This window comes from Molothrus ater, chromosome 3 (assembly GCF_012460135.2).
Source record: "Molothrus ater isolate BHLD 08-10-18 breed brown headed cowbird chromosome 3, BPBGC_Mater_1.1, whole genome shotgun sequence".
Taxonomy (NCBI): domain Eukaryota; kingdom Metazoa; phylum Chordata; class Aves; order Passeriformes; family Icteridae; genus Molothrus; species Molothrus ater.
The window spans coordinates 55180525-55205773 of record NC_050480.2 but is presented as its reverse complement, the minus strand read 5'-3'; the positions used below and the strand labels follow the sequence as shown (position 1 = coordinate 55205773).

At 40.2% G+C, this 25249-nt stretch overlaps 1 protein-coding gene and 1 long non-coding RNA gene across 2 annotated transcripts in view; one reads left to right on the top strand and one right to left on the bottom strand.

The window, feature by feature from the left end:
- The first annotated feature begins 10762 nt into the window (after positions 1-10762).
- Positions 10763-17829, top strand: VIP (vasoactive intestinal peptide). Its single transcript, XM_036380741.2, has 6 exons — positions 10763-10973; positions 11411-11532; positions 12982-13122; positions 15086-15205; positions 15887-15995; positions 17541-17829. Exons 2-6 carry the CDS (start codon positions 11420-11422, stop codon positions 17547-17549), a joined length of 492 nt encoding a protein of 163 aa, XP_036236634.1. The 5' UTR covers positions 10763-10973; positions 11411-11419; the 3' UTR covers positions 17550-17829.
- A 1563-nt stretch (positions 17830-19392) lies between these two features.
- LOC118685278 (uncharacterized) overlaps positions 19393-25249 on the bottom strand; it is a 99579-nt gene continuing 93722 nt past the window's right edge. The window contains exon 4 of the long non-coding RNA XR_004979948.1: positions 19393-19500. This is a non-coding gene — a long non-coding RNA (uncharacterized LOC118685278). The remainder of the gene's footprint in view (positions 19501-25249) is intronic.

Sequence of the window (25249 nt, the reverse complement as noted above, 5' to 3'; positions counted from 1 at the left end):
AATGATCATTTTGTGATCCAAAACAAAGCATATGCATATACATGCCTTCTGACAGACATTTTATAGGTACTGAAGGCTGGATGTCATCACATACATTTGAGTGCATTTTCTCAGTTCACAGAGGTATAAGTAGATGTTCCTCCTTCATTCAAAGCACCTGTAAGACATTGAATAGCTAGGTGATTTAAAAGCTGCTTCCAGTGCTGGGCATTACAAAGATTTAAAAATAAACCAGGAATGTTTCAGACAGTCTTGTTGTGCTTATACTCAAAATCTGAGTCACTAGCAATCAAAAAGTTTCAAGGCTGTTTATTTAACAGTACAACAAAATAGTTGTGCTGGTTTTGGCTGGGGTTGGTTAATTGTCTTCACAATACTAGTACAGGAGCACGGGGATATTTTTTGGATTTGTGCTGAACACAGGGTTAATAAAACAGAGATGTTTTTGTTACTGCTGACCAGGGCTTACTGTGGAGCCAAGGCCTTTTCTGCTTTTCCTACTGCTGCATGGCAAGGGAAATTGGGGGTGCACAGGAGGTTGGGAGGAGACAGATCAGGGATAGGTGACCCAAACTGACCACAGGGGTATTCTAGACCACATTATGCCATGCTGAGAATGGATAAAGTGGGAGGAAGAAGAAGGAAAGGAGGACCTTTGGAGTGATGGTCTGTCTTCCCAAGTAACTCTCATCTGTGATGGGGCCCTGCTCTCCTGGACACCTGCCTGCCCATGGGAAGCAGTGGATTAATTCCCTGTTTTGCTTTGCTTGTGTGCACAGTTTCTGCTTTCCCTATTGAACTGTTTTTTGTCTCAGCCCATGAGTTTTCTACCTTTTGCCCTTCAGATTTTCTCCCTGATGCTGCTGCTGCAGGAGTGAGTGAGGGGCTGAGTGGGCTTTGGTTGCTGGCTGGGTTAAACCACAATAGTGAATAAAAAGAAAATAAGAAATATACTGTATTATATATTGCTGTACTTAAGGGGTAGGTTTGCAAATGGGATATGCTAGACACACAACTGAGGGCCTTGCTGCACAAGCCCAATCCAGAAAAAACTTGCTCACAATCTACCCTTAACCTTCCAAATGCTCTGGCTGACTGCTGGTAGTTTAATCTATATTGCTCTATTATTGGCTGCAGTAAGATTACTCATATATTTAATAACGCTGTTGAATCAGAATATAATTTCATAAAGCACATCATTCCAGTTTAGGAACTAGTTTGATGATAATTTAGGAGCAGAGTTTTTATCTGTCAAATGACTTCTGTTTCTTGAAAGTTTCTTCCTGTGAAAACACATGACTACTCTGCCCATCTCGCCTGCCCAGTCTCTCTCTGAGCACGTAAAAATTTCTGTAGGGATATAAGGGTGATCCTTCCATCCTTGTGCAGACACATAAGAGGCTGACAACAAAGGACATGGTGACTCAACACTTGGCAATTCCTTCTATTATTTGATTTGAGAGCAGGGTTAGGAAGCTCTCTCTGGATTACAGCCTTGTAATCTGGGTACTTCTGTTGTTCAACAGAGGTTTTTGCATTATCTCACCTCTCTGGATTATGTGCCTATGAAATTGGATAACAGCAAGAAAGACTAAAGAGAAGTTTTTCTCGATTCTCACTCTGGTAAAGATCACTTCTGGAGGGACATTTAGGTGGGTTTGGAAAGCAAAGAAGAGCAAAGACAGTTCTAGCATCAGACAGCCAGTCTCTCCGACTGTTGAGGCAAACATTACAATGATCCTGCTTGTAATCAAGATTGTCTGAAGACAAACTGTCCCCAGCAGGACAGTCTCTTAAAAGGTTGTGAAAAGATTGTTTTAATCTTTACTGCCTCTAGACAGCATGAGGAATTGACAAAATGCATTACTCTGATAGATCCTGAGAGAGGTCCCTTTGGGTTCAGCTTTGTCTGGAGCATTCTGGAGGACAAGGAAAAAAGGAGTCTGAAATTTTTTTAATACTCCAGTTTCTGGCTTATTTTCATGCTCCTAAATTTGTACATGACATGCATTTCTGACTGACCCTGTAACCTTTTATCTATTAGGACAATTTTATTCAGCTGTCTTTTAGTGTGTACACAAATTCTGCATGAAGAATTGTATGCAACCTTATTAGTAACCACAGTTATTTACTGGGCAGTGTACATAGTAGGTAGCTAAAATATGACTACACTGCACATTACTATGCTCTTCAGCTTCCAAGCTGACAATTATTAAGTTTTTCCCAGCCCGCCAGTGGTTGTCAAGTTGGGAGGTGCAGCCCTTGTCTCTGCTTGGGAGAAGCTGATCCTTGACCCTGTGAAGTCACAGACACCTGAACCACAAGCTGTGCTGAGGATGAGCTTTCTGAGCCATAAAATTCTGGATGGAGCAATGTGCATAAGGGAATAGAGGCCAAGACAGGACTGTGGATTCAGCTCCAGTTTAAACTACCTTTTGTCTTAAAAAGCAAGCTATACTATTTATTTCAAGATCTGAGGAAAGGGTAAAGCTCTTTGAGCAAATTGTTCTGCTGCCATTTCACTCTGAAAGTCTTTGAACCCAGTGTTCAAAATTACAACAGTTATTGAGTTATGTCAATAGACAAAGAAGCCCCGTCTTGGTAATCGTGTAACCATTCTGAAAGATCCTCCCCACTCTTTCCAAGCTGAAGCTACTAGAAGCAACCTGAGACCATCTCTGAAAATGAACCAGGAAGAATACCTGCAAGAGATGACCTTTTCTTTCCTTTTCACACCTAGTGTTTTGTGGCTCTGTGATATAATTTTGTATTGTGACATTTTGTGATTTCATATCTATGGAAAATTTTTCTATTAAACCAGATAATATCTCAGGCTGATAAAAAAATTACCTCTGACTTGGACTGCTGAAGTGTACAGAATAATTATTTACTACATGAAATAATACTTGAAAATCCTGTACTTACATGCTGCAAAACAGTTACACAGTTATTTTTACTGTGCAGCTATCAATGTAACCACATGATTGACCCAGAGTCACCAGGAGCAAGATTCAAATTTATATTAATAATTTATGAATTCATGATTTAGTACAATTTGAACAGAAAGTTTAGCAAATTTTAAGGTGCTAAGGTCCATGGCTTTAGTCTAACAATTAGCAACATTTTAATATTGATATTCAATAGTGCTGATTCTGGTGCTGAATGTTTCACTTATTTCTGCAGAAATCCCTTTAATTTATTTGTCACATTCAAAAATTCAAACAAACTGCAGAATACAATTATACACACACATAATGACAGCACACAGGATGACTATCAAAGGTGTTGCTGTGCCTATTAATGTCTTTTATCTTTGTGATGATTGCCATTTCCCAAAATCTCTTAGGAACTTATTAGTATTGCATCTATTCACATGTACTTAATAAAGGGGAATATATTGACTGTGGTGCTATGTTTACTGGAACACTCTTAATCCTTCATGTAAGATGGAAAGGGTAATTAGCCATTGATTTATTGGCCAAGAAGCCAATTAAATAAGACGTAGGAAGCTATGGTTTGTTTGAGTGACCTGTGGAGTTGAACTAAATGATAAACTAAGTTGGAACAGTATCTCTCTTGTCCATGAAGACTACAGAAACTCTTTCAAAAACAGTCAAGTTCAAATTATATCATTTATTAAGGATGATATACTAACAGGTTGATATTTTCTTCTATATGGCTTCTTTGTGGCAACTAAATGTGAATATAGATTTCCACAGCCACAATAATGTACATTAGGCTTAGAGTAGTGCTAGAGACAGCACGTTACACTATGCTCTATACACATGGACAGTTTTAGAAAACCTCTCTCAGCTCTTTTTCCGTAAAGACAATAGTGGTAATTGCTTGAGACTGAAGCATTTTTAGCTTGTTTCTGCTCTAGCTTTTAGATGGTTTCCTTTTTCAGCTTGGTAAATAAAGAACTTGTGATGATTAGGTCAGTTCAAGGGATAAAGTTATCTTGGCATAATTAGCATCTTAAGATGAGCCTTCCAGCCCGACTGACGTGGGGTTTTTTATATCCTGAGCTGGTATGTCTGCTCTCACAAGCTTCCAGACAGTGCAATAGTAGCAGTATTCACTGAGGAAGACAAAAAGAATTTGTCTACACAGCCTAGAACCAGCATCTTGTATTATACACAGGAAAAAGGATCTATGCAAAATTGAGGAAGTATACCAGTGTTTCCAGCACAGATGTTACAATTACAACCCATGAAAGATTCTATCATATAGTTACAAATGTGGAAATGGACTAAATTCTCTCATACTTCATGCATTCTTTTGCAAAACTGATACCTTGAGAAGGCTGACCTAGAACAGAGATGAGATGGAGTTAAAGAATAAAGTAGGTATTTATTAAAAGGCCTCAGTGAATACACCTTGGGCAGTACAAGAGCCAAGCCAAGGCTAAACCTAAGATGAACACAAAATGGTCACAAATGGATGACCAGTCATGAAGTCTCTCACTTTTATAAGTTGTGGTTCAGCACCACATTTGAGTTAATTGTCCAATTACAGCTTTAGCCCATGAAGTCCCATCCTTCTTGTCTTTCTCTCTTCAAGATTTCGTTGTTTATGCTCTTGGGCCTGAAATTTGAATCAGTTGTCCTTTGGTCCCCAGCTAGAGAAGGAATTGTTTTGTCTACCTACTCTGTGAAGAGAGCTTACCATCCCCTAATATGAAGCTCAGAACTACACACTAAAGCAGTACAGAATCTGAAAAATATAAAAGCTAAAACCTAAGGTGTCTGTACAGGAATTAGTTAAGGAGGCAAAGAGACTTCTAACAGCTTGCCTGCATCTGCAGATGCGCTCCTTGTCATTAGCATCGTTAGTTTCCCAAGGAAGCCTGGATTCCCCAAGATCCCAAAAAACTTGCAGACTACATATGGTGAGTGTCAATAGTGAATCACAGTGAGGTAAGGCACCCTAGGCAGGTTTGGTCTCAGATTTCTAAATTTTGAACTCCACTATGGCACTGTTTGCGGGTTTTGCTTTTAACAGATAATCCAAATGGATTTTGGAGGTTATTTCTATTCTGCATTCCTTTTGTGCAGGTAGAAGCAAGAGGGCTTCCATAAGGTCCCATCCTGTAGGACAGTTGACAGGCCTCAGTGCAGGGGGAAAATGTAGGAACATAGGTTTGAAAGATTGTTCTCAGTATTTGTTTAGATAATTAGGTATTATCTTAGAGATATTTACACATGTAAGACCTTCATAAAAAATAACATAATTTTTCAAAGGTTCACCATAGAAAATCCAGTTTTGTATATCCAAAACCATGAAGAAAATAGCTGGGTAAAAATGAATGGGAAATTCAGACTGACTGTTATGACATCTAAAATACACATTCTTGTCACATCAGAGGTTATTTTGGATTTGCCAAGAAGAAGATTGGATTGGAGTAGCTGAAGGAGGAGGGAAACATACCTGGTGATGCAAGAACCATCTGATCCTTAGCTGAAATTTGAAGATTATAAATGTGCTGATAGAAATAGGGCATATTTCAGAGAGCTTGTTCAAAACAAAGAGTACAACATGACCAAACCAGAAACTACTTTTCTTCCTGACAAATTTTGGATTACCATGTGGTTTTCTGGGCTTTAAGGTAAATGGAATCCTTTAAACAAGTCAGGTGAAACATTAGAAGGAAATTGCTTTGAAAGTCAGAAATTGCTTTGAAACCAGATATGTTAAAGCTCCTGTTAAAGCTTGTGTGGTCACAGATCCTCCTGTGGTATGAGTGCAGAATACATGTCTGATAGTGATGGCAAAAACATCACATCCATGCTAAAGAATGAGAAGGAATTCGGACCGACACTTCCAGGACAGCTGCATATCATGAAACAGATGGACATGAAGCAATAGTCCACACACATACCAGAAAACATAAGCATATGGAGAACAAAATATCTTCCCAAACCACTTTGGAGTCTGAGAGAAGCTGAGATTGCATTCTAGGCTGAAGGAGCAGGGATATGAAAACACAGAACTATACTAGAAGCATTAGGAATTTTCCCAGGTAACATCCCAGGCAAGGGGAAAAGAACCTTGGAAGTATCACAGGAGTCAGCAGCTCTCTTGGATGCCTTTTGCTCATCATTACATCTATTCAGAAGTTTTAATCAAGCAGGTCTCTGATATGGATGCTGGTGACATACCCAGCATACGAATGCAAGCGGTGGAAGTCTGTTTAGGAGTCACGGGCATAATCCAAATGTTCCAGTGGTTTTGAAAGCTGGTTTTGAAAATTGTTAACGCACACAGATTAATAATGCAAAGGTACCACCTGGAACAGGAGGAACTTGAACAGGTGGTGTAGACAGGATAATGTTAATACAATTTACATGTTGCAGGAGTTTGCTTCAGTTGATAACTCTGTTCTGAGAATCCACACTTTTGACCTGAAAGCAGGACTCAAAAAGGGTGAGAGAGGAAATGAAGGCTCCCATGTTCCACCTGTGACCCTCCCGCAGCCTGGGATCTAAGGAGACAAGCACTATTCTCCTGAATGTTTCTGTTGCAGAAGGCAACTAGAAGTTTTTAATTTAAAAATATTTGTCTGTGTTTTAGTCTGCTTGGCATCACATTTCTGAGTCTGCAGAACTCACTCAGGCTAAAGGTGTGTGGATTGTACTTCTATAATAAACTTATCTAAAAGAACAAACTGATGCTTTTCTGCTTATCACTTCTGAGAAGCACTCAGTGACAGCTGCAAAGAAAGTGATGCTGGAAAAAGCTGCAGCATTTTCCTTTCAGCATTTCATCCATTTTTTCAAACCAGGTGATATTGAGGAATATGAACATTTATGAGAGTAGGATCCAGCAGTGCAACATGATGCTGAAAGCAGATATTGGAGAATATGCCAATCATGCCATTAAAGGATTAGAGAAGGCCAGGTTAGTTTATCAGTTTTTAGTTGTATTTTTTATTCTTCATACACAGCCTCTTGAATTTTCATGTTATTGCTTTTGTAAAAGTTGAAAAAGCTGTTCTGTTAGCTGCTGACTAGTAGTGCACCATCAATCTGCTCTATAAGCTCTAAAACCTCATGGATCAATGTGCTGTGGCTATGGGATCAAAGGCAGAGTTTCTGAAGTCATCCACAGCAACATGAGCTGTAATTCACAGGGGACATTCTGCTAACCCAATGATTCGTAAGAGAGAGCTCATGAGTCAGTAGAAGTTTCCTTTTCTGATAAAATATGAAAGTCCTAAAACAAGTCTCTTAGTATTTTTATCTCTTTTTTTCCCCAAACAAAATGTTAATTCTATTTCTGATGTAATTCTCTTTTTCAAATACAAGTACATGATAAATTTGGTAAATGCTAAGCAGGTCCTTCATGAAATAAGCTGGTTTCTCTCTTCTAAGGATTTGGTTTTAAGAGATTTTTAGCACATCAATTTCAGAACAATTTTACATGCCAAAAATAGTCAGCAAATCTGACTAACAAACCTTAGAATGCCAAATTTCTTACTCCAGATGATTTAGCTATTCTAGGTAATACTTGATTTATGTACATTGCACAAGTTTGTATACAAATGGTAAGACAAACTTTCAGAAAACTTTTGCTCTTTGGTCCATCTTGTCTAATTGGTTTTCCATCATTCCTAAATTTTGCAATTTTATAATTGTAACTTTTAAAATTTTAATATAATTGTAACTTTTTTGATTTTTTTGTTTTATTAAGTGGAACATTAAAGAAGCAATTAAAGCAAAAATGGAGAGTAACCAAAAGATATTTGATAACACATAAAATAAAGGTAAAAGGTTCAGTAAATATGAGGGTGCTGTGCATCAGGATTCCTGTAAAAACCACTGAAAAATACTTGATTTCCCAGGAGTTGCCTGTGTTTAATTACTATCCTGGGCTCTTGAGCACTCTTTTCTCCCAAATGACACTTTCTTGAAAGGGCACAGTGGGAGCTACCATCTGAAAAGGGTCCATCTGCCTAGATCTTGGAGGACTCACTTAGGACGTCAGTGGAAAAGGGTCTTTTCTCCATCTGTCTGTTTATAAAGAACTATTTTTCTTTTAATGACTTACTCTTGTCAAATGTGGAAATAGTAGTGTATGTAAGCTTTAGGGGTGAAAAAATTGGAAAAGATAGAATTTGGATTGCCATCCCAAACCCTTGTCAGTCATCCCAAACCAACCTCCTTCAATGAAAATCCTCTCAAGAAATGTGAGGAAGGACTAAGGAGAAAGGGTGAGGTGCCATCTCTTCCTCAAAGGGTGAGGTGCCATCTCTTCCTCAAAGTTCTTCCTTGAAGAACTTTGTCTTCAAGAAGAGGAGATGGTGGCTTGCAACAGGATGCTGAAGGGAAATGAGGCAGTTTTTAGTGCAACTGAAGGGTGCTTGGGGCATTTGGGGCCAATTCAAAGCTCCACTGGAGACTTCCTGAGTAAACAAGAGCAACCACTCGATCTTCCTATGACTCAGTTTCTTGTCTATAGAATAGGGAAAATAGATGGTATTGTGAGATTAGATGCACTACAGATTTCTCAGATCACTAAGGGAGCCCTAGAGAGGTTTCTTTATCATCACTGTCATCCCTAGAGAGGTTCTGAGGCCGCTTTAGCCGGCCTGACAGCATGTTGTCTGACCTAGTGTACTACCTGCAAAAACCAAAGTTACAGCAAACCACATTCACCAGGTACGGTATGGAAGGGTGCAGTACATCACAGCCCCAAATGGTTCAGTATGGTAAGAAACCCCTGATTTGCCAGTGAGTCCAATTTTTAGTCTCCTCAGAGCACGCAGCCATCCATACTGCACATACATAGCAACTGACAGCAGACTTGTTTTTCACGTATCCCTCAGACTGAGTTGGCTGCTCCCCTCCTCCCTGCCAGGGACCGCAGTCCGCAGGACTCCTGCGAGACCCCCTCTACAGGCTGCGCTAGCTCAGGCTTGCCAGCGCTGGAAGGAAACTTCTTTCTTCTCCGCTTCCTGCTGCCAGCAGCGTTTGGCTTTTCCCGCAGCGGCGCCCTCGGCGGGAGCGGGACTGAGGAGGAGGAGGAGGAGGAGGAGAGGGGCTGGGAACTGGGGCTGAGGAGCGGGAGCGGGGGCAGCCGCGGCCCCCTCGAACCCGCCCTGGCCGCGGGGTCCCGGTGCAGCCTCCCCTCGTCGCTCTCCGCTCCAGGCCAGGAGACCGGGCAACAGCAGACTTCGCAGTGCCCCAGCCACGCGTCCCTGCGCCACCCAGGAGATGGCTTTCTCCTTCCTCTCTCCTCCTGCGAGTAGCTGAGTCAAGACCACCGCTTTCCCCCAGGTCGTGCACACTGCACAACGCCTATGCGCCCTAGCCGGGATATTTCTGAGGTGAGGGGAATACGGTGCCATTGATGCTCATCCCGCCATTCCGGAGCAGAATAGCTCCTTCGACCCCTAGTTATGTAGTAACAAGGGGAAAATTTCCTGAAATTAGACTACTGCAGGAACTCTGGTTTTAGTCACAGCTGTCATCCGAGAAACAAATTTCCAGGCATTTTTAATCTAATTCACTTATTCTTTATGTAACTGAATTAGAAAATGTGATTAAGCATCGCAGAATCTTCGGCATTGAGCCTGCCTAACCTTTAGTGAAACATGAAACAGAAAAACTTATTAGAAGTAAGAAGAAATGGTGAAATCGTCTGTATGGATTTGGTACAATCGTTACCTACTGAGTAGGAGGATTAGAGGCAAAAAAACTCAAAAAAAAAGAAAAAAAAAGCAAAAAAAAAAAATTGGATGATGATCTTTACAGCTGAAATTCTTCCGCGGTTGTTTGGCAAATATTTCAGGGCAGGCACCGAAAAGACACGGTGGGATACCGAAGGGGTGCTTGCTGGAGCAGCGCAGTCCTGCCGGCCCGCCCTCGGGTCCCACGCCCACGTCCCCTGTGTTTCTTTCTCTGCTGCCCTCTGATCTCTCTGAGGCAGGGAAAATTCGAAGGAGAAAAATCAAAGGCTTGAAACCTATTCTCCCTTGCTGTGGCATCCCCGAGGTTTGGGCTTAAAACATCTTAGAAGGAAGAGCTGATCCCCCTGCTGCTCAGGGGGGTTTAACATACGCTCCAGCCGCGCTCCCTGCGCGCCCGCGCAGCGGAACCGTCACAAGCACCGCCGTGCTCGGCTGCACCAAGAGGCGCTTGGATGTGGGACTTAATCCGTGTTCCACAAACACGCACGCAGTTTAAACAAGATAGCGAAGAGTAGAAAGCACCCCAACACCTGCCAAAATAAAACTAAAACCCGTACGAAAATTTTGTTTTTCAGACCAGCTCCCTGCGCACCTCGGGCGGGAACCTCCATCAGGGACTTGCATGTGCCGGGGATGGAGAGGGACCAGGTTAGCACGGAAACACTGCCGAGGAGCTAGGGAAAGGAGCAATCCTTAGGCGCGGAAGGGGCTCCTCAGGGAAGCACGGGGGCTGAGGGAGTGGGGGCTGGGAGCGGAGGATCCCAGAGAGCGCAGCCACCTTCTCTCCGGCTATGCGGGGTGCGGGCAGGGATGCGCGGTGCGGTGCGTTCTCAGAGCCCGACGGCCGCCTGCTCTGCCGCCTGGCGAGGCGGAATCACCCTTCCGACGGGGCTCCGCTCCTCCAAAACTATGTCATTAACATAAATCAAATAATGGCCGAGGGGGTGAGGGGGAGGGGGAAGAGGTACGCGACTGCTCATGTGTTAAATATAAGTCTCTGACTGTCCTGAACAAAGCGACCGTCCCCTTGGGAAGGGTGACGTCTCTCCAGTAACGTGATTGCTTCTTCGGAAGCAGAAACGTGTAAACGCTATAAAACGCGGTGGCGCGGCGGGCAGCTCAGAGCGTGCGGCGAGACGGAGCCCTCCTCTTCATCCTCCTCCTCCTCCTCACCTTCTGCTGCCGCCGCCCCGGCAGCCGCGCAGCGGAGCAGGGCGCACTCCCCCAGCACCGCTCCGCTCCGCGCCCTCCCAGCCAGACCCACCGACGTACTCGCGGCTCCGTGAGTAACTTTCTCCCCGCCACAGCGGCAACTTCCCAGCGCATGAGGAACGATGTTCCCGTCCCGTACCCTCGCTCCTCTTCGCCCCTCCCGGACCTGCAGGGAAGCCATCCCGGCCGTCGGGAGCGGGGAGAGATTCTGAAAGCCCAGGGCAGCCGGGGCGGGACCCTCTCTTGCTACCGCTTAAGTCGCTGAGCTCAGGGCACCGCTGCCCCTCGCACCGGGCCGGGGGTCGCCTTCGGGGACGCCATCTCTCCCTGAGCGCGGGCAGCTGCCCCGCCATCGCGACCCAGCTGGCCGCCGGCGTCTTTCGGGACAGAGACCTGGCTTGGGAGCGGGATCGGGGCAGTCGCTCGGCCGCCCGAGGCGAAGCCCCGGGGCCAGCGGGTGCGGGCGGGCCGGGTCGGAGGGTGACGGCTGCGCTCTTCCCTCCGCAGGTGGCGGCCATGGAGCACCGCGGCGCCTCCCCGCTCCTCCTCGCCCTCGCCCTCCTCAGCGCCCTCTGCTGGCGGGCGCGGGCGCTGCCCCCGCGGGGCGCCGCCTTCCCTCCCGTCCCGCGGTAAGGCCGCGCTCCGCGCCCCGCTCCGCGCCCCTCTGCCCTCAGGGACCTGCCCAGCCCCGGCTGGTGCCGAAGGGGCTGTGAGAAGCGCCACTCCTCCCGAGGAACGCGCAGTGCGGCGCTCGCCGTCGGGTGTTTGCTCGGCATCGGGCGGTGCGCGGGGTCCCCGCGGCGAGGCTGCGGTCAGGCGGTGCCGGCCGGTGCCCGCCGAACTCACCCGGTGAAAGCCCCGGGACACGCACGCACCTCCCGAGGCAGCTGCAGCGCTGCCCCACGGGCTGGGGGGCGGTGAGCGCGGTGTGCGTGGGGGCGGACGCGATGTGGGTCACGGTGAGCCCTGGGACGGGTCCATGGGGACAGGCGGAGGGCAGGTTTGTACCTCTGAGGGCTTCGGCCGATTGAGGGTGCTGTTAGTGGTCCAGCTGAATTAAATCAGACGGCAGAACGGTACGGTTTGCATTTAGGTGAGAGAAGCATACAGTGTAGAACGACCGATGAAAAACAGGCAAAAAAGCACTGACTGACTTCCAAAAGGTGTGACTTGAGCCTGTTCGTTTTACACAGCAACTTTGCACCTTTTTTTTTTTTACCAGATGGAAGACTTACATGAATCAGACATATAAATGGTGCTAAAGGTGACTTTAAAATTACAAGGACTTAAGTCTATCTTAGTTTTAGTATGTGACTTTTGCATGTCATCACACACAGGGGTTTTCTACAATGATTTCCTTGTCTGCCACAGAATATCAGAGCAGCCAGAAGGAATGATGCCAAACCACTGCTATGCAGTCAGACTGCCCTTGATAAAATATGACACTTCATAAGAAACTGCAGTTTACGAAAATGTGAACTGTACATCAGTTTATACAGAGCAATTGCATGATACATTTGAAGAGATTAAAAGATTTTTTGTCTTCTATCATGAGAGAATAAAAACATGTAGAGATACATGACTGCACTTTTTATTTAGTTTGAAGTTCTTGCTGTATTTGCTTTCTTTGGAGAAGGCCTAAGAACTGTTTCATTCTGCATTTCAATGCACATCTTATATCTTAACTGGGAGGTAAGTACGTCACAGGAGCAGTTTTCACTTTGGTGGAGGCTGTTAATTTCATCCATCATTTATACAAAATGCAGTTGTTAGGAAAAGCTTCACAGTTGTCACTTGTAGTGTGATTGTCATACATTATGCACTGGAATAAATTGCGTTCAGTGACAACATTGATCTAGAAAATATGAATTTGAGAGAAGGATCTGTTATGTCAATTAATCTACAATTAAGCATGGATTCTACCTGAAAGTGATTTTTGAATTATCCAGTTTTCTTTTAAATGCTTTACCAATGAAAGTCGGTAGATGTGAATTTCGACACAAACCAGAATGTTATCTCTAGTAAAGTGTCTCATGTCCTCAGCTAGCTGTACTTTACACGGTTTCTTTCTCCAACAGATTGGGAAACAGAATGCCATTTGATGGAGCCAGTGAACCTGACCATGCCCGTGGGTCATTAAAGTCAGAATCAGATATTTTGCAGAACACACTACCTGAAAATGAGAAATTCTATTTTGATCTGTCCAGAATTATTGATAGGTGAGTTTCTTTATTATCATAAATACAAAAGATGATGGACTACTTGATTTCTGCCAAAAAATCATTCACATTTTCAAACTGAGATTAGGAAAGGAAGACTCAGTTATGGAAGAAAATCCCACAGCCGCTGCTTGAATACTGGTAGCAGTAGGGATGTCAGCAGAAATGTTGATTGTATTGCCATTCTGGCATGATGAATGCTTTCATTTTCCAGGAAGGAGTAAAAAGTATATTGCAAAAATCTGAAAGTTATTTTATGAAATTAGTTCCCTTTAATATGTACAATACTTAAATTAAGGAAAGCAGTATGTTTGCAAAATGAACATTATCAAAATTATATGAACCCAGGCTGTATTGTAGAGTTTATTTATTGTCCATTTCAGAAATGCAAGGCATGCTGATGGAATTTTCACCAGTGTCTACAGCCATCTTTTGGCTAAACTTGCTGTGAAGAGATATCTGCATTCGCTTATTAGAAAACGAGTTAGGTGAGGTGACACATTAGGCAGATTTTTTTTCCTAGCTGGCTTTATTAGAAATATTTTTTACCCTTCTGTATCCAAGGTCTCCTTTTTGTGATTTAGAGGTACCAAAAGAGAAGCCTATATAATTGTGGGGGAGCTGAAAATCCTATATGAGTATTTAGTGATATTACTAAATGAGAACGTTACTATTTATTTCTGACATGGCTGTGAGAGGTAGAGCAACAGACACTGCACAAAACGTGGATAATGTGTACTGAAAATATTATAATGATTATCATGCCAAATTGCTAATTGTTTTTTTCGGTAGTGTTTTTACTAGCTTGGTGGATGAGTGGCAAAAGTAAATACAAAGTGATTGATTACTCAGTACTTAACAAGAGGGAAGTACACAATGAAATCACTAAATGATTGGTTTATAGTGAAAATGTAAAGGTATAGGGGTTTTTCCGCTGTAGAACACATTGACAGATGTTTGTGAGATCTGTATTGCAGCAGAATTCAAAAAATGAGGCAAATTTATAAGCTAGGGGTCTGGATGCAACTTCCAGACCAATACATCAATAAACTAATGGGCACAGCGTGCTAGGTAGAATCACTGTATAGTTCCCTTGTTTTCAAATCCATAAACAGCAACTGTGAGCCACTGTGGCAATACCACTGAGTGCCTACTTCATATGTTCAAAAGCCAAGTAAAAATTAGGTCCTCCATTTATGTCAGTGCTGCCTTTGTTCCAGAACATACAGTTCCAGTTTCTCGTATGCTGTGAACTAACATAGACCATTTAAAATAGAACACCCTGGCATTTCCCAAGATTGTCCATGAAGAAAAGACCTCCAGGTTTGGCTTTCACAAGGTGCGTTTTGTCTTCTGAAACCCTAGAATAAGCATTTATAGCTATGTGATGCCCCACTCTACCTTTCCTCAGTGGCAGACTCCACCTCCACTGAGTTCAATGTGAACAGTGATGAGGTCCTTGAAGAGCTTATTGCAACTTAAACCTTGGCATTGTACTGAAATACATTCACACAAATTATAGAAATTAGAATAAAATCTGTTTATTAAAAGGTGCTACCTGGGGTGTGAGAATAGGTAGGAGTCATGAAGTCCACACTTATGTATTTGATCTGGCAGAACTCCTGACACAAGGACTTTAGAAATCATTGACAGTGTATCCTAATTGCACAGGCCATGGCAGATGAGATGAGAAAACAATCAGTGAAAGGTGTTCCCCAAAAGGCTGAATAACAATTTTTGGAATTTGATCCTTGTTATTAAAATACATAGTAAGCCGTGGAAGCAGTGGCTTTTTTTCAGCAGAAGAAAGATCTGATGTCATAGATGGAAATGAAAGATGAAATGAAAATTTGATTTTAGTGGGCTAATCAATACCATAAAGCTTATTTCACTCATTTAATTGTATTTTCTTTTAAACAGATGTCGTCTCTTAACTTTTCCTTTGTAATTGTTGTATTGCCAGCTCCCAGGACAGTCCTGTCAAACGCCACTCTGATGCTGTCTTCACCGACAACTACAGCCGCTTTCGAAAGCAGATGGCTGTGAAGAAATACTTAAACTCAGTTTTAACTGGAAAAAGAAGGTACTACAAGAAAGCACATATGTATTCTTTCCATACTTCTATGGCATTAAGACAGAAAAGGTTTATATCCATGTATGTATACAGAGAGGACAAACAAAAGGCACTCAATGTTAATGACTTGATAGCATAGTTTATAGCATGGTTTTCAAATACAGACAACATTTCTTCCCAGACTGGAACAGACACCACAATCAGAATAGAAGAATAAAGAGGAGATGGCATCTGGCAATTTAAAAAATCTTCCAAAAGATTCTTAAATGATTTTTGTTTAGAAAAAATCTTCTTAAGGAAAAAATCCGTCTGAGCTATGGAACATGAACAACAATTTAATAAAGAAATATGTTGAAAATTTGCCTCTCTGTGAACACATGAAATGAAAATTTGAAAATCCTTGATTTTGAAAATTTGATTTTGAAAATTTGAAAATCCTTGATATGTCCTCATCAGTATAGGTGAGACGTGAACATACATTTTTGTAGACCTTGTACTCAGTTTGTGTATTTAGTTAGACAACTGCTTTTAAATATCATGTCTCTGTATTCATTAAACATGCAATTTCATATGTTCTGTAACACTATGGTTTAAGTATAAGAAAATGTGCAGAAGTTACAGTTAGAAGGAGGCTTTGCTTCTTTGCTTTTTCTTCCAAGAGCAATAAAACTTGTTTCTGATCCACAACAGCCAGGAAGAGCTAAATCCTGCCAAACTTCGAGATGAAGCAGAACTTCTTGAACCATCCTTTTCAGAAAACTATGATTCTGTAGATGAGCTGCTGAGCCACCTCCCACTGGTGAGATGCCAATACTGTCTTTTCTCTTGCTATCTGTAACTTGACTTGACCCATAAAATTACATTATTTGTACATGGAGTGTGGCCTATCAGAAAATCAGGATATTCTAGGAAAGGGAGTCATGTTCCATGAAAAGCTTTATATTTCTAATATTTCTTCACTCATTGTGTCTGAATAAAATAATAATTTTAATAATAAGCTTTATGTTATCACATGATTGCTGCTATTGAAAATTTCTAATTAAATGACACTGTTCATAATGCACCTAACTCACTTGGGTGTTTCAACCAGTGAGCACTGCAGCATAAAACCAGACGTGACTGATTTTTAATTACAAAGATCATTATTTCTTCAGAGAAAAAACTTAGGGATATTTCTTTTAATTAAAAAAAATGCTGCAGATTTTGTTTAACATCTTTTTCATTAGAAAGAAGTTGCCCCTAGAACTAAGAGTATTAGCAAGATGAGTAGTACTCAAGTACTTAAGAAAATACTTGACATGCAAATCTTGCAGTTACTGTTTTCCATTTAGCTACTACTATTTTTTCTAAAGTCATTCACAATTATTTTCTTTTTAGTTTACTGAAACATAATCCCTTCTACATCAACACTTGCAGGAACAAAATATTGAAAGAGTAAGGTAGAAGAAAATTTGGCTTGGTATTGTTGAAAATGTGTTATGAAATTGATGATGGGATAGTTTTTGGCATTCAGCTGTGTCTCAAAAAGTAAGAAAAAAGATTAAAGGCTATTCTTGAATATAAAATTTGAAGAAACGTCTTTTTTTGTATCATCCCGAACCACCCATCCCTCTGACCCAAAAAAGATGTTTCCTTTCAAGACTGAAATAAAATGTGAAAATGTTCTTTTCCTTTCCACAAATGTGGCAATTCCTCTAAAGTTCCTGAAGGTTAAAAAGGACATAAACTGCTTATGCACTGAGGAATTAAATAATTTTTAAGCAACACGATTCTGGAAAGAAATGTTCTTTCTGGACAAGATTAATGCAAGAAATATCTACTCTTAGATTTTGCAGTTTCTCAAAGTTCTGGCATTAACGAAGGGAGAAAGAATAGTGGTGCAGCAGGTCATAGAAAAAAATATTTTCAGTCCTTTCCGTTGTTATTGACTTTACTGATGAGGCAGATCTACCTGTAGGTGAATCAGTATTGACCTGTTGCTTGGCATTTTATTGCAGTGCCCAGTTGCTAATGTAGTGTGGAAAGAGCAACCTGAATTTGTGTATCCATTTCAAGGATACAGGTTTTTTCAAAGTGGGCAATTCTGTGCTGTAGTAACAATTTTAGTCTAATCTGCAGTAACATTTTTAGTCCTTCAACCTTTCTTTTCTCATCCTATGGTCTGGTCTGAGTGTGATGCCCAGCAAACCCCGTGTGACCAGCCACATCTCAGCCTGCCAGTCCCAAGCACAGCAATTGTTTTGTATCAAGTGTTCCTCAATGCCTGCTGTCTGCCCTCATACACCTCATGATGCAACTGCTTGCAAAAGTGACTTCTAAAGCACATCTCTCCTTTGCTTTTCAGGACCTCTGAAGGACACCTGGTAAAGTCTATGACAAGAACAAGCTATTTTTGAGTTCCACATAGTATTTCAAAGAGATGACTTTAGTCATCAAACCAGAACAAATATGTTGTGAAGTGAAAGTTGTGATATATTTGTTTCTTACGTAATAAAAGTTGATATTTACATTGTAAATATTACTCTAGCATTCTCTACTGAAAGCTGTACATATGGATGCCAGTTTAACTCATAAGAAGTCTGTGAGTCCATATGCTGTAAATCCTTTACTTCAATAAATTCATTTGAAAATGAGTGTGCAGCTGAAAAGAGCCCATCATGACTAATTAATTGGCTTATTTTAGGTGTGTTCCAACTTCAGACAAACATGTGTAATCATAAGGAAACATTTCTAGATAACCTCATAAAGAACATATAACAACATGAGGGGAAGAATGTCCAAAGTGTGTAAAACTGCTTTACAAAGATCTCTGAAGTTTATTGCCAAGAAATGCTTTTCTAGCAGTTTACCAAGCAACCAAGCAACTAGAAAAAAAAGAATAAGAATACAAAATTTTTGACCTCCAGCAGTATCTTTACTTCTGGTTCACATTTTTAATATTTCACAGCATATAAATTATATCCAGAACAGAAATGCCCCCTTTATTTTCAGTTGTGTTTTAGATGCTCTGGGGCTGACAAAGCACTAAAAGAATGCAATCTTTTGACTTGTTTGATGCCTAAAGTCATCAGTTATTCTATATTTAATTGTCTGTAGCTTTGATGATGAAACTATTGCTTATATATAAAATAGACCTGAAGACAGTTTACTATTTTTTCAGAATGAATGTAATTTACAGAATATTCAGACAATAAATCATTTTATTATCATGGCAAGCTATTACTGGTTTGAATCAGTGCTACAGCTACCTGGAACAACAGAGGTTCCTGTAAGTGCTGTCTGTACTGTAGTAATAGAGGAAGATAATATTTTTAACTGATTTATGTGATATTATTTTAGAAAGACAACTAAACAAACCTATGGTCCCCTTTTCTGTAGCTTTCTATTGTTGCAGATGACCATGGAACTGAAAATTTGCAGCTGTTTGAGTCACAGCACTGATGTTGAAAGTAGAAAAACTTATCAGACCTACTTACAAGCTCAATTTGGAATTTCAAGTGTATTTATAAATCATACATAGGCACACATAGACAGCGATAAAACTGATTTGCAAGTTTCACTTACAAGTTTACTGTTCTCATTTAGAAAAAACTTCTAACATGATAAAATCTGAGATTTATGGAGACTGGTTCTCATAAATATGTAGCCCTCCAATTTGCAATTTTTTTGAATATTGGCAACTGCATGTCAAAAGAAAATCAACTTTCACAGATCAGGTGCTAATATTGCTATTTCTATCTAGCCTTGACAGAATCTATTTTAGCCTAAGCCAATGAGTGTTTCACAAAAGTTATATTTTCACAAAAACCATAATTTTGAAGTTGTCTCTTGAAAATTAGTTTTCCACCCCCAATTCCTATCATACTATGAACATCTGAAAGCAAAAACATCTTTGTAAATACTTGAAGGATACTAACAGACATGCTATAATACTTTTTTAGAAATTTTCCTCAGTGTAGTTTGAACAATGTTAGTATTTCTGTGAGATGCAATCATTAAAAAATAAGTGAAAAAAACCAATGAAAACCAAAGCTGCATATGGTCTTTATACACAGAATTCTTTTAAAATGTGTGCAATTCACTCAATTTAAAGTATCAAAAATTAGAGTAGTCAAACTTTTGACTACACAATTCCAGAAATATTTTTTTCCTAAATTTTTCTTTTAATTTTTTTTTTGTTTCCAGCTTACCAATAAGGCATCTGATGGGAGAACTTGTCTTCCATGTCCAATGTATTATCTTCCTGATATGCCTGATATTTTGTTCTCCATTGAAATTTGCAGAATCTGGAACCTGTATTTTCTCTGTTTCATGATGATGGAGAAGAAAACAGAGACATTGATGAGGAAATCATATATATATATATCTACACACACACACACACACACACACATTGTAATAATTCAGCATACCTTCCCCTGAGGGTCAGCAAATAGTGACAGTCTAAGAAGCGTGCTGAATTTTGTGTACATTGTAGCAAAGCCTAGCACTGACAAGGGAGGCGCTAACTTAGAGGATACTACTTTTGTCTTTGACTTTCCATAGGAGATTTGAAGCCAAATTAATACAGTGAGAGTGCTTAATTGAGGAAGAGGTGACATTGTTCACCTCAAACCCAGAGCAAATGGTCAGGGTAAGGTTAAATGATGAAACTGAAGAGAAATTGTAACATTTCACTGAATGACACAAGTTTTCATTTCGTCAATGATTTGATATATCCCACCAATCCTAAAGCCCATCTGCAAAATGTCTTAAGAGTGGAATCAAAACATTTCAATTAGGAGAATGAACACGTCAGCTCCTAAGGGAGTGTTGGGAGAACTGCTAGGAGGAAAAAAATACCCAGGAGATGTAGAAGAGCACCACAGCAGGGAAAATGCAACAACTGGGGAAGGAATAAAACTGTGATGGGTTATTGGGGTGTATATTAAAGGAAGATCTCACCATGTTTCTTCAGAATTTCACTTCTAACACATGGTAAGAATACCTGTGGTCTCACAGGATAGAACTAATTAGTTTTTGTTTTATCAAATGGGGTTAGCTTTTTAAAGCTTCCCTCTGGAGCTATTAAAGAAAGGTTCAGAATCACCTTTAAGTGCATCTTCACCAGCAGTAGAAGAGGATCTTTTTTAGGCCTAAATCCTGAGAGAGGAATTTCATGCTTGTGGGCATCTGTGCATTCATCATCCATTCAAGAACAGTCAGAATTGTGTACGACACCATGAGAATTACAGAAGTTGACAAAAAAATTTAAGATTACAGTCAGTAAAGCACATTAAAAACTAATAAAACCCTAACTGCTCCTCTGATATTTTAAATGGATTTGAGGGGCTATGAGAGTTTGTTCCACCTGAAAGTCTGAGAAAAAATTCTGTTTAAAACTATGGAAATGGATAGCTTTGATCCAAAGCATTGTTATAATTTCATGTATAGGCATATTGGGATCTCCCCAAAGATGGAAAGAGTTGTATGCATACAGGAACAATTTATTTGCATGCAAGATATTTGGGGCAGGGAGATGGAAGAGGCTGCCAACTGCCTTTAGTGATGCTACTTATGCTTTCCACTACCTCTTTTATTTTTCCTAATTTTTTCTCTCCCTCCTCCCACTGACCACGGGCTTTCCCACACTTTAATAATCTCACTGTTGCCTTGCAACGTTGGTGTATGAATATACCTTTCCTTTTGAGAAGAGCAATTAGAGCAGAATTTAAGTTTAGGGCACAGCAATTAAAGAACTACTGGCCTTGTTGATGGAGAGGAGTATTGCAGAGGACCTGGCACAATCAGGCTTATAGGAGCAGATTTGTAGGAGCAGTAAACAGTCCCTGACTTACAGCTGGAGACTTCCCATTTACTGTGTGACTGGCAGGGAAGACTGAAAGATCCTCTCCTTGGATACATCAAACAGAATGCGTGTCCTCCCGGGGCTTGCGCTGGCTCAGGCAACTATAATATTTTCAGCTTTTCTGATATGAAGCAGTCCCAGAAAAATTGCTTGCCAGCTTGCCAAATTGGTTTAGAACTGGAAGTAGGAAACCAGGCACCCATCTTTTACACCAGTCTTTAAAAAGTCCAGAGAATAATTTGATGCATATTCTTCTTCTGATGTAAACAAACAGGAAAGGTTTTATTTCAGTTTTGCACACAGATACATGCAGGCCACTTAGGGACAGGAAAAATGCCCAATTTTTCCTTGTGAGGATAAATATTTTCAAAAACTTAATTAACCAACATTTATAAATAAAAATATGACTGACTACTCAAAATTAAACCAAAAGTGACATAAATAATAATGATACAGTAAAAAGAGATACATATCTAAATATCAACATTATCATGGTAAGAACAATATTTTCAGTAGAGAATATTTTTGGGAAAGAATGAGGGTTTCCATAATGAGATAAAAAAAGAGTAAATTATCTTGTTATTCCCCGTTGAGCAGATTATTTAGTATTAGATCAACTTTTGCATAGAATAATGTGCTTAGAAGAATGTACATGAGAAAGGTGCATAAGATCCATTTTCTTTATCCTTTTTTAGAACTGGTCTGAACATTTCAGTGAGACCACAATATCTAATAGCCTAAGTTATTTCTAAACATGAGATAGAAATGCTTTTAGTATGTAGATACAGTTATTTAATAGTTTTCTAATGAGAATTTATCTAACACAAATCCTATTTTTGGAATGGTGGGAAAGTAGAAGAAAATCTAAAAACAGTCACTGTCTTCTGTTAGATGAGCTATATCTGTGAAGACCTTTCTACTTAGGAAATATATTCAGAGCAGCAACTTTCATCAGTAGTTTATCAAATAGCAAAGCTGTTGACTGGGAGGTGTCAAGTTGTTACACATCAGCCTTTTGGTAGAGAATAATTCATTTATATGGAAGGCTGAGAGGCTCCTAGCTGTTTGCTTGTTTTATACACCATTGAATTGTTTTCACAGAAAGTGGTCACAAGTATCTTTGACAGATGTCTTATCACCATTTGTTTCTATTCTAACACAGTTCTTAATCTTTGTTTTTCAGACAATCCCTCTTCCCATAATCACAGCCAGAACATCTGCACACAGATTTAAGCAAGCAATTTTCTCTTATTAGGGAGTATAGAAAGCAAACTACTGCATTCTAGGAAGAGTCTTCATGAAAAGGCTAAGGATATATAATTTATGCAGAAAGACCGAGTCTTGGCTAAAAAAAAGAAGAGTTTGAGAAATTCAAGATTTGGTTTCAGTGGTTTTAGTCCCATCTGATGATTCCTTCCACAGCAGTGCATTGTACTTGGAATTCCAAAGCTGGTGTCAGAGCTCTGGTCTTGAGCTTGTAGTAAGAAAGAAGAAACCAGTAAATGTGGAGGTAGAGCAGGTGAAGACTATGTCTTCAGAAAGTGCCTGATGTTAAACTCAGTTTATATAGGGCTGTTTGCTCCCTGTAGGTTTATGACTCTTGCTTTGAGAAGAAATAGCCATCTCTTGCTGTCAGAGGACCTCACATTACATAAGTTCACAGCCTAAACTGACCCACATCTTTTCAAACACTTGTTACCTGCTAATCTCCCTTTTGTTGGAGTACCATTACTCCTCTCAGGGATCTGTAATCCTAGATGTATTTATAGACTGCTTTACCCTCTCAGCCCTGCTTTGTAAGGCTGAAGAAACTGTTTGTCTTGTCTAGTCTTATAAATGAATCCATGTTTCCAAGACTGTGCTGGAGCCCCATGCCCAGTGGGCCCATGTTCTGTAATGAGTTGAACACTCCTAAATTACTGTTTGCTAACTGAATCTGAAAGTCTATATTGCAGACATTTAGGAAAAGTGACTAGAGGTTTTGCAGGTCTGTCTTGAAGATTTTGGAAGAGCTGATTTTTCAGTCTGGCTACTTTTTTTGTTGTTGCTTCTCTAACATTTGTGAGTCTTCTAAAGCTGAGAAAAGAGAATCACTTAGCACTGGATATTCGGTATCTTTTTTGGAGTGAGTGGATGGGGAGGCACTCCAATCTAAAGTAAAACTCCACTCTTAAAAAGGCAACTGACCACATTACTGGGTAGTTTCACCTAGATCTTTGCATCCTTCTTACATGGCTATAGCCTATATTTTTAATTTAACTTCCTTAATCTGCAGCCAAAGGGAATGACAAATGCAACCCTCATGCTGCCCTTCCACCCTCTGTGATACTGGACAGACGTGTGGCAGCAGGAGCAGCCCTGGTTCTTTGCTGACGTTTGGCAGCCTAGGAGGAGAAAATGGAGATCAGTTCACAACAAAGCCCTAGCACATGATCAGGGAGATTAGGGTAAAAACAGCTATATGTCCTCTGACTTGCCCTGTCAGTAGCAAGTAGTATAGTTCACACACTGGCTTGTCATTCACATTAATTCTTCAAAAGGAAGATGGAAGAGAGCCAGACAAGCACTCATTTGTGTATTTATGTCATGTATATAAAAATATCATGCTAAAGTGTAATGCCAGTGATGCTAAGGGGCTGAGCCTCTCCTTTCATCCATAGCTAAAGGATTACAACAGGGATTACCTTCTGGATCATTAGTCTACTGCTGGGCAGGAATAAAGAAATCCAGCTGAGTGCACTACTTGGGTCATCACTCTTTGATTTATGATTCATACTCTGTTCAGTACAGGTGAGAGTACAAGTGCTCAATGTACCCTACTTTCATAGAGAAGGGGTTTGATTCTGTAAAGATCAAATTTAATTGGGTATTGCCCATTTGGTAACTTTCAGGCTCCATTTAAATGTATTTTCCCAAAGAATGGCTAATTCAAAATTTCATTTCCCTAGCCTTAGCACTGTTGAATAGCTTTTTCAGATTTACAACGTTCTGAATGGTTCTGGAATCATATATGAGATAATTAGATTGCTTTTTGGTGTTGGAACAAACAGAACTTCACCTGGTAAAGTCAGAATGACATTTCAAGGGGACTTTTCCTTGCCTATGCTTTATAAATAGGTTTTCAGGATATGATTAGTAAGAAAGTCCATGACCACTAGAAAACCTGTCCCTGTAAAAAGAACTAATCCATATAAGTGTTCTATGTTATATTTCTAATTACATTACCTCTTAAAAATTCTCTGAGAGAAGTCTATCAGAAATTCTGCTTCAAAGACATATTAGGTTTTATATGAATTTTTGTTTGTTGAATGATGCTCCTCAGTGTAAAAACAGCATGCTACATAATTATAATGCATACAGACTATGAAATTATTTCCTGTTAAAAAGTGAAGAAATCAGTGGAGGAGAACTTATCCTTCAGTAAAGCCACAGCTTTACTCTGTAGTTGCAACAGCAGACCACAGCAGAAAATATTATGGTTTCAAGGACTTCTACACTCTTTCTGGTAAAATTTAAGGCAGATTTTAAGCTGTTGTAACCTACATTGTGTGATTACATTTTTCAAGAGCTGTGTATCAGTATAGGAGTTTGACAGGCTCAGGAACCAGAGTCTTCCAAATTCAACTGAGTAAAGAGCATTCTTTTTGGCTAGCTCTGACTGGTCAAAATTTTTTTTCTAGTGTGCATTTCCCTGGGTAGCTACCATTATTTTAGGCTTCTTTTTATGACTGGACATAAACAAAGGAATTTGAAAGAACTACTCATTGTAACTTATTTTCATCACAAGATGCATCATAGAGGGATACTAAAGAAAGAGACAACTTCATGGAGTACTATCCATTGTGGGAGAATCTGCTACTGAATAGAATAAGAGCAATCTGAGTCCTTACTAATTTTAAAGTAAAATCTGATATTCATTTGAAGGATTGTTAAACATTTACATATTTTTTCTAGGTTCTACATTGTCATCTTCAGAAACAGAGACTTGGTTAGGTCTAATTTTCTGAGATTTTCAGCTCAAATCATGGAAAAAACTTCTAGTTTTTAATGCTTACATGCACTAGTCACACCCTATAAATCTGCTAGATTATCTGCTATAAATCTATCCAAAATAACTAAGAGAAAAGATTAATTCATATTTTTAATTTTTGCTGTTTCATCTATGTCAGCTTTTCAGATATATGTTGATTAAAGACTTTCATTCA